Source organism: Notothenia rossii (genome assembly GCF_949606895.1).
Source record: "Notothenia rossii genome assembly, chromosome: 10".
In the NCBI taxonomy this organism is placed as follows: domain Eukaryota; kingdom Metazoa; phylum Chordata; class Actinopteri; order Perciformes; family Nototheniidae; genus Notothenia; species Notothenia rossii.
In genome coordinates, this window is record NC_136908.1 from 11,337,268 (window position 1) to 11,346,683 (window position 9,416).

Sequence of the window (9,416 nt, forward strand, 5' to 3'; positions counted from 1 at the left end):
AATATTTATAATCCAAAAGATTGGCACAATGGGAACCAAAGGGCCGCAGCACTCCCTTTTCCAGCTTTCCAACATGAGAGCTGCGGAGTGGTGCTGCCCTCTACTGGAGGATGATGAGTATTGATGCAAACGAACCTTTTTTTCTACATGTCATGTTTATTTGAAGAAAAATAAAGGTAATTTAGGTTCCACTTACTAGGTGACTTCCGTGGCTTTCTGTCACACTTCTTGGCCTTTACGATGCCTGGAGTTGGCTCGGTTTTCCTCGAGACGGAGAGACGATTCAAGGTGAACATTAATGGTGTTTCAGAAATGTTTCCTAAAAAGCCTGCACAATTATTAACATCACTCAAAACACGTGATTGCGCACATGCAGATAAATTAGTGAGTTGTTACCGTCTGACTGTTTTTTTTTTACTAAAACACCAACAACAAAGCCAATCAGAACTTGAGATCTTTATTTGATAGCATTTTAGGCAGCTTTGATGGGTTTGGTCTTTAAGCTTTAAATAATTGTAATATATTTTCATGATTACCTTACATTTTTAATAACAGTGTGGTTTTCTCACGGTGAACCAAAGAGTCGTAGATGAATTTCCTTGGTAGCCTATTTTCATTGCATTATTTGGGTTTTCGATTATCGACAGTACACCTTGAGGTCACACACTGTAATGTTAAGTTGCTATCTGCTGTATCAAAGTTTAAAACATCTCTCTCGTTTATTATTTTATTTATTTTGAGAAGCAGATTATTGTTCTTCCCCCGTTTCATGATCCCATTCTCATTTCTTCCTAAAATGTTGTGCACCCACAATGCAGTTTTTCAGAATACAATAGAGCCAGTCAACATCATTGTCTTGGCAAGGCTGCAAAATACACAGAAAGAAAAAAAACCCACAAAAACCATTAACTCAAGACAAACAATCACTTTAATGGAAAAATGTATTATAATTGTACAAAAAAAAATAGACACAACAGGCACAGTATTTCTGACATTGTACACTTTCATATCAAAGTGTATAGGCTATTTGTTGACCACATTGACTTCATTGGGATAACATATTATTTGTAAATATAGTTTCTGGGGACCTTTATAACTTCACCTATCAGCAGCTTTATTCGTTTCCGGTCAATTAAATAGGCTATCGTGAATCTGTGTGAGATTTTTTGTTTTTTAACATAGATCAAAGTTTTCTCTCTGAGTTTCAGGGTTAATCAAATAGTTTGGATAGTAAATGGATTGTGAGTGGGTTTGAGTTTCGGGACCTTTTGTGTTACCTTTGAAGCAGTTACCAGACTCGCATCGTGACAGCAGCACACCCGCTGAATTAATAATCACATGTTGGATGGTGTGGAAAACGAGCGCACATCTTACGCTTTCCTTCTGCTTTTGGTGCTGCAGTATGGAGCAATCACTGCCCAGACTTCACATCTGTGCGTTTCACCGTGACACAGCTCGATCAGACCAATGTATTCAGTAATAAAGACAGTCATGTGCTCGGCTGTCAGTGTCACACACACGCGGACATTTAAGGTGATCAGGATTCAAGGTTACCATCAAACTAGGAATAGGCCTACAATTTACAATCAAAAATAATATCGATAACTCAATTATGTAATTATTTTACATTTTGTACGATTCGCAGCCATGCTGTGCGTAATATAACTGAGGAACATTTGCGGTTTAGGATTTATGGGATGTAGACTATAAAATTGACATGACTAATCCAGTCACGTTATCACCCGATCACTTTTTAATTTAACATGTTTCTCCGGAATGGATGAAAAGAATAAAAACGAGGGCAAACTGTAATTGTTATTAAGAAAACGTTATTTAAATGGAAAATGTGACACTGATTATTTCTCAGGCCATAGGATCTAATCCTGTAAATTGAAGACAACGATTAAAAAAATGATGGAGAGCAATTTGTAACTTAGACTGCATCAATAAGGAAATATATCATGACTTTATTGTTGCGTTTTTCTAATTAGACAAATAATCAATTCGTAAGCATACAATATCTTTATATTGTTGAATAAATGCTCCTTTGAATTAAAAGCTGTATTCGTTCAGGTCAGAGGATGGGGGCGTGCCGACGGTCTGCATCTCTCATGAGTTTTTGCGTAAAGCAGACTAATGAGGGATGAGATGCGTCTTGTTAGGAAACATCACATGTTTGTGCGCTCAGCGGACCCAGATTCAATTATTGGACATCAGGACAAGCAGGAGGATCACTTTGGAGAGCTAAACGGGCAGAGAGAGACACAAGCTCTCTCGGGGAACACGTATTAGGCTACTAGATATTTAATGTGTCAGGCATTTTTTTTGGAAAGATTTGGACAAGACACTTTCTAGCTGAAGAGTGGAAATGGAAGGCTTGCTATTCGTTATTCTCCTGGTTTGTGCCTGCGTGGTTTTCCAAGCTGATGGACGCAAAAGTAAGTGCTTCAGAGTTAGTCAGCGAAGTTATTTTATACTATCTTGAACATTCAGTCTGACTACATTTAATTAAATGCAGGCTTATTATGTGTTTCCTAAATGTACACCTTAAATTAAAAATATTCACACTAAAATTACAAAAATGTTTTAATCTTAATGGCCTTGGCTTTAAAATATATATAGTTTTACAGTGGTTATTAAGGGTTTGATATACGTTTGATGCTCAAGGTCTCACAGTTTCTGTTTTACCTAGTCTCAGATCTGCACTCAGAGTCCCATGAGTTTAATTAAGGCGCGAGACCTGGCTAATGGTGTCTAATAGGATTCAAATGGGGGGGGGGGGGGGGGACATGTTTTCATCAGTCGTCATAACTATGAAAATAACAAAAATTGTATTTAATATTACAACTGTACATGTCGTTTCAAATAATTATTGTCAAGTTCTGAGCTGTGTATCTGCATCTGCTTACAGCAAAAAGTTTCCATAAATCTCTGGAGTATTTTTCCTTTAATTGAATTACACCGATGGAATTAGTTGTTTTTCCTCTGTTCATGTCATCCCTTAATATGTGATTCATGCTTGAGTCAGACGGAAGAAACCAAGGAATGGAGTTAAATAAAACGGTTTCACATACAGATATGGCTATCATATCTGTTTCTTAGATATTTAGTTTAAAACTGCAGAATAGCAATAACAAGTTTTACCCTGGAAAATTCCACAAGTGTCAGTTTCCCTCAGGGATCCAAACTACTTTAAAGAGCCCGGGAGTCCTAACATGTGTTTTGTTCTCTCTTGCCAGCATATGCTGACATGTTCCCCCACAAGCATGCCATGGCAGGGAAGATACCATTTCCAATTCCACCAATTCCTGGCTGGGATCCTGACACCAACCCATGGGATGATTACCTCTACCCTCCATTCACCCCAAAGCCAAAGGAGCTCATGCACCACAAAGGTGAGTAAAGCCATTTTTTCTCCTCTCAATTCATTATGTTATTTCTTTAATATTTGAACCAACACATCTACTTTTCTGCAGGTCAACCAAAGGTTCGTCTGACCAGCGACAGTCCGGCTCTCAATGGCTCTAGCATCACGTTCACCGCAAAGCTGGAGTACCCACCATGCCAGAAAGAGGATGCTAATGGGGACCTTGTATGGGATGATCACTGCGACGATGGTACGGAGCTCGAGGCCTCAGGTGCTGCCAAAAAAAAACAGACCAGGCCAAGCACACACACATTACATTACATCATCTTCCTCCACAAAACACCACGGCATCATATCAGACAGCAACAGCAAACAATATTAGTCATTCGAAATTGATCTACAGGCAATGCGTAAAGCGGCACTAGTTCATTTAATGGCCACTTGGGGGCAGTACTGTAAATGCTAGGTCAACATATTATCAATTTATAAAGTTAATATAGTTAATATGCTTTTGCAATTCAAATATCAAGGAGACAAAGAGCAACATTAGAAATGATTTTGAGTTGTTTTTATCTGTGTTCTTACAACTCTGTTTTTGTCTCCTGAGGAAAATATCTGGCTCTTTACTAGCTAAATGTGTTTATCTGCTCTTCGGTGCAGTGGATTTATCGTGGATATTTTGCTGAAAAACTGTCTGTCGTTGCTAGAAACATGGGTTGTGTGACTGAACCAAAACATTCAATTTACAGACTATAGGACCAAAACAATAAGCTGCAAGGTGATCCATAGAGTTCAATGTTAGGGGATAGGTATCTATGTGATTTGTCACATTACATGATGCATCACAAGGGGTAATTTGAACCATTGTAGTTTAAAAAATGTAAATGAGTGCAGGTTTACTTTTTTAAGTTTTTGAATAACACAACTGCACTCTCTTCTCTTCATCAGCAAATGGACAGGTTCGTTCTGGTTATGTTTACAAATGGACTTCCTGGTTGGACGACTACGGCTTTGGAAAGTGTCCAGATGTGACGAAATGCAACGTGTTCCCAGATGGGAAACCTTTCCCTCAGAGCAACGACTGGAGCCAAAAGAGCTATGTCTACGTGTGGCACGCAATGGGTGAGACACGCATGTCTACACATTTGCACACATTCATGTTGAAAAAACAAAAATAAATAACTCATTTTGTTTTCAGGCCAGTACCAGGAGACATGTGACGGATCTTCTTCCAGTTTGACCATCGACACCACCACCATCCCTCTGGGGGCAGAGGTCATTGAGGTCATGGTCTACAAGAAACGTGAACGCAGGAAGTACAGCCCCCTTACTACTGACAACACCGTCTTCTACATCACAGGTGAAGACAAACACACATGATTAGGCACATTTAATTTATTTACCTTTCTGGCAGACAGTAGCAAACACAAAAAGAAACAGAGAATTGTTTACCCTAACTCACTCTTTCCCTTAGATAAGATCCCATTGGCAGTCGGCATCTCCCAGAAGGTTGCGGTCAACCAGTCCCAGAATGTTTTCTTCCGCGGTGAGGACGTGGTCTTCACAGTACAGCTGCATGACCCCAGCGGCTACCTCAAAACCGCAGCCGCCATTGACTACATCTGGGACTTCAAAGATGGCAACCAGCTGGTGACACACCGCGATGTGACCACACACACCTACAGCGCCTTGGGGAGCATGAGTGTGAAGATGGTGGTGGAGGCAGCATTCCCTGTGGAGTGTCCGCCTCCCGCTCCCATCCCAACTCAGAGGATCTCCACTTTACCACCTCACTCTGGTACTGGAAACGAGCACAGAGATATAGCCCTAGGTGCACATGGTACATAACACAGGGTGCCATTAAGAAAAAGTATATACATATCTTTTTGGTATTTTTGGTAAACTGACCAGGGCGATAGGCTGTTAACTTTGATCAAGACAACGTAACACTGCTGTCACACGACTAGTCCTGAAGTGCAGTTTGACTTTGATACACAAGACAAAGCAAGAAGTGACTTTCCCTGCACCGATCATTGAAGTGTTACCTCACAAAAGTAGATGTGTCATAACTGTAGTCCTGTGTCTCTTCCTACAGACGCTCCCACACCTCCGCCCGGTACTCATGCTGAGACTGTCAAGATGGAGACCACCCAGGGTGAGTGTCACAGCTGTCAGTGTGTTTGTTTAGGTGTGTATAAGAGTGAAAGAGAGACTGAGGGAGTCCGTGTATCTGAGCAGGAACACATTAAATATACATGAAGACCCAACAACTTGAAGATAGAATACTAGCCTCACATACACACATCCTCATCCATTCAGAGGTATTTCTTATCACTTTCTTCTTGTTTCAGTGCCACCCAAGACCAGCACCAGCAAGCCCCTAACGTCCTCCTCTGCTCCCATTGCCACTACAACAGGCGTGCCCACCACGGAGCACCTACCTCCTTTTGTTTCCGGTGCACCAGGGTCTGACCCCACGGCCCTGGCCTGGCTTCGCAACAAGCGCAGCAGCAGCAACAGCAACAGCAACAGCAACAGCAACAGCAACAGCAACGGCAACGAGTGCTTCCGCTACGCCCATGGGAGCTTCATGGGCAACATCAGCATTATTGGTAGGTGGGGGGCTGCAAGGGGTCACAAAAGTTTAAATTAGAACCGTAATCTGTATTTTCAAAGCAATTCAATTTTCAATTGCTGTCTGTCACGTGTCATTTACGATACCAGCACCAGATGGCGCCAAAGTCAGGCATTTTTTTTAATTGAACACTTAGTGGGTTTAAAATATAATTGCAGATTTAAAAAAAAAAAACATTGGATCAGTTTACAATTTAGCTTTCATAATTTATTTAGTTGGTATGCAGTTGTGGCCTTGTTTGTCGGTCGGTCAGGCCACTACTTTGGTTCAAATTATATTAATTTATCCATTGAATGTATTTCCTTGTATCATTATTGGTCTCCTAAGGATAAATCTTAATGTTTTTGTTAACATCATTAGGTTAAAACCTCTACTTCTCCTATTTTCAAAAGTGAATGACCAAATACCTTCAGAACTAATGACGTAATTGACCTTTTTACTTTTTGAACATAATCTAATAAAAAAAAAATCCAGAATAATTTATCCATGTTTCTGCTATAGACGAATTATAGTTTTATATCAAAATTGTCATTATTATTATTATTATTATCATTATTATTATCATCTACTTTTTCAGCTTGTATATGTCAAAAAACACACACATACACCGACACCATCATCTTAATGTTGCGAGGAGATGATTATGTACATCTAAAACCACTACATGAATGTTTTCTCCACAGAGCACACACTGAGCAGCGAGCCAAACAGCCGCATTGTGGAGGTCTCCGCTGCCAGAGTGACCAACACCGACATCAGCTTCCTAGTGAAATATCTGGGCAAGTGAGTATATCATTATTATATTATCAACTTGCTTAAACAGACTTAGTTTTTATTAGTGTTTTCCTGACTGCTGTGAGACGGCAAGAGCTGCACTACTGCTGTGTTTGGCCTGCCTCAGTCTACTTTACAACACATGATGCGAACACACACACATTAAGTGGTTGTATTTATTCCCTCTCAACCTTTGGGTGAGATCTAAAATTGTAACTTTAAAGACAGCTTTCAAGTGTTTAAACTGACTCTTTTATGTATGTATGTATGTATGTACGAAACTCCATATAAATTATGTTTTAAACATTTCTAGCTCATACAAAATGATGAATACAGCAAAAGATGAATGACTGTCAGTTAAATGGTTGTTTTTGTAGATTATGATTACATTATGTTAATATTAAGTCACAGTCAAACATTCACACTCATAAGTTTTCAAGGAAATTAGATTCATCTTTGTTAAAGTTAAGTATGAAAAAGGATGATTATATTGACCTTCAATGCCCTTGTCCTCAGCATCCCCACTTCAGCCTGCACCATTGTGTCAGACCACACCTGTACTCAGGTGCGCGGCATCATGTGTGACGACGTGCCGCCATCATCGCAGTGTGAAGTGCGCCTCATGCGATCGTTTCCAGAGCCGGGCAACTACTGTGTCAACATCACCCTGGGGGACTCCAGGAGCCTGACCCTGACCACCACCACCGTCACCATCAACAAGTCCCAGGATGCACCTGGTCGGTTACACAAAGATATCTTGACTATGCATTTTCACAATCTTTGTTATTTTCTTGCATCTTTTTAGTGAGTGGACATATTGATGTTTCCGGTTTGGGTTCATTCCTGTTCTTTCCATCCTGCAGTGTCCAAGACATCACAGACTGCAGAGGTGGTGCTCTCTTCAACCGCCGTGCTGGTGGCTGTCTTTGCATTCATTGCCTATATGGTCTGCAAGTGAGTAGTTTGTGCCTCCACATACACACTCATTTCTCTCTGTTAACCACCAAATATTCCTTCCATCCTCTCACCCCTTATCTCGCTCCTCCCTCTCTCCAAGGCGTCACAAGGTGTACCGACCCATTCGTAGGTCCCTGGTGGATGATGACTTTGGCCATGCTGGGGTCCGAGGTCGCATGGTCCGTCTGAGGGAGGCTCTCTTCCCCTCCAGCGAGGAGAACCACCACCTGCTGACTGAGAGACGCCCCCTGTAGGCTCCATAAAGCTGCACCAAAGCATTTCAGCCCTTAATGCTTATTTAATCATTAAAAAGTCAAGATAGCAGAATCATTTTCATGTCTGTATAGAAATACTATTAAATGAGTTCTGTGTCCTAATTTAGTCGTTACATTTTGGGTAAAGCTACTGCAGTGTATGATTGGCAAGGAGTTCTCAAAGTAGGCTGTGAAATATCCAAATCAGGCACTGCTCCTTTTTATTTCCTGTTTTGTGTTTTGTAGTTGCTAGGAGATGAACTGGGTTCAAGTAGTGGCCGTTTATTGTTCAAATGAATCGCTTTTGTGCAAACTGTGTGGCAAGTGCTGCTTATAACAGTTAAGCACGAATTCCTTGAGATGGTTTTCCAATATAAAATGTATACTACAGTGACAAGTGCATATCTAAGGTAATAATGTAATGTTTTTTACTATTCAATAAAATTACTATGTCAAGGTTGAAGCATTTGAAAGCCTGTGATGTCAACAAATCAACCATGGCAATTTACCTTGAGTGTATCCTTGACAAATGTTCTACACCCTCACCGGTATACATGTGGAGGCATGCGTTTCCTCGTTTGCTTAACATAACACCAGATCTTATAGTCGTTTCCAAAGTACACACTACATATAGTACCAATTCTAAAAAGGTCTTTATGTAGTGTGTTTGAACATGAGAAAAATAAACACTCAAAGAGAGAGGTGTCTACATTATTACCTTAGATATGTAAGACTCTTTCGAGGTGGTTAAAGTGAGGATGGGTTGTTTGGAAGGGACTCTGAGAATTTCGAATTTTCTAAATCTGGAGTTACCTTCAAGACACAACAAAAAGAAAGTGGGCTGTTAAAGTGCACTTTTTTTTCAAATGCAGTGCACAAAGCAAATGAGAGTGCTTCTCAAAGCTGTAAAAACGATTACGGATGGTTGTTGAACACCTCAGAAATTCTAAAATATATTGACATCCAGTCAGAATTCAGTTTTTTCCCCCGATTAAAAAAAAATCGTCTATCTGTACATATACAAGTTTGTTGCTTGTGTTTTATATTCACTTTATTAAAAGTTTGCCATAATGAGTATTATGTTGTATATTATACACAATTATGTATCGTTTATTGCACAACATACCGTCGGGCCACAATGTTAAAAACCCTCAAGGTTTCAACGCAAGTTTTGATAAGAATGGAAGAGCATTGAGAGTTTTAGACTTAAGTCTTATCTTTAATCTTAACCTGAGAAGGAACATATCCAATTGTAACAAAATAAAGTCACCGACAGTGCGTATGATTTCAGGTTCCAACATCGACCAAGAATAGACCGTTGTGCCACAAAGCAATCTTCCTTAAGAAATTTAATCCAATAGATTTCTTCCAAAATATAAAAGCCATATCCCACAAGAGAAAGTGTGCCAGTCCCCTTAAAAAAGCAAAC

At 40.1% G+C, this 9,416-nt stretch overlaps 1 protein-coding gene across 2 annotated transcripts; it reads left to right on the forward strand.

Moving 5' to 3' along the window:
- Nucleotides 1-2,196: 2,196 nt before the first annotated feature.
- gpnmb (glycoprotein (transmembrane) nmb) lies at nucleotides 2,197-8,450 on the forward strand. Of its 2 annotated transcripts, none has more exons than XM_079653243.1 (12): nucleotides 2,197-2,438; nucleotides 3,240-3,395; nucleotides 3,477-3,617; nucleotides 4,316-4,489; nucleotides 4,566-4,727; nucleotides 4,842-5,165; nucleotides 5,463-5,522; nucleotides 5,719-5,979; nucleotides 6,686-6,785; nucleotides 7,293-7,513; nucleotides 7,640-7,730; nucleotides 7,834-8,450. In XM_079653243.1, the coding sequence occupies exons 1-12, from the start codon at nucleotides 2,369-2,371 to the stop codon at nucleotides 7,985-7,987; spliced, it is 1,914 nt and encodes a 637-aa protein (XP_079509369.1). In that variant the 5' UTR covers nucleotides 2,197-2,368; the 3' UTR covers nucleotides 7,988-8,450. The 2 variants fall into 2 exon arrangements, with proteins under 2 accessions (XP_079509369.1, XP_079509370.1); XM_079653244.1 differs by having other exon boundaries at nucleotides 5,785-5,979.
- Nucleotides 8,451-9,416: the final 966 nt, after the last annotated feature.

What these genes read in the sequence shown, in the direction of transcription:
- gpnmb (XM_079653243.1), top strand. Translation starts at nt 2,369, where the DNA reads ATGGAAGGCTTGCTATTCGTTATTCTCCTGGTTTGTGCCTGCGTGGTT. An exon ending in GGAGCTCATGCACCACAAAG is followed by an intron (nt 3,396 to 3,476) that starts GTGAGTAAAGCC and finishes ACTTTTCTGCAG; the next exon opens with GTCAACCAAAGGTTCGTCTG. An exon ending in CACTTTACCACCTCACTCTG is followed by an intron (nt 5,166 to 5,462) that starts GTACTGGAAACG and finishes CTCTTCCTACAG; the next exon opens with ACGCTCCCACACCTCCGCCC.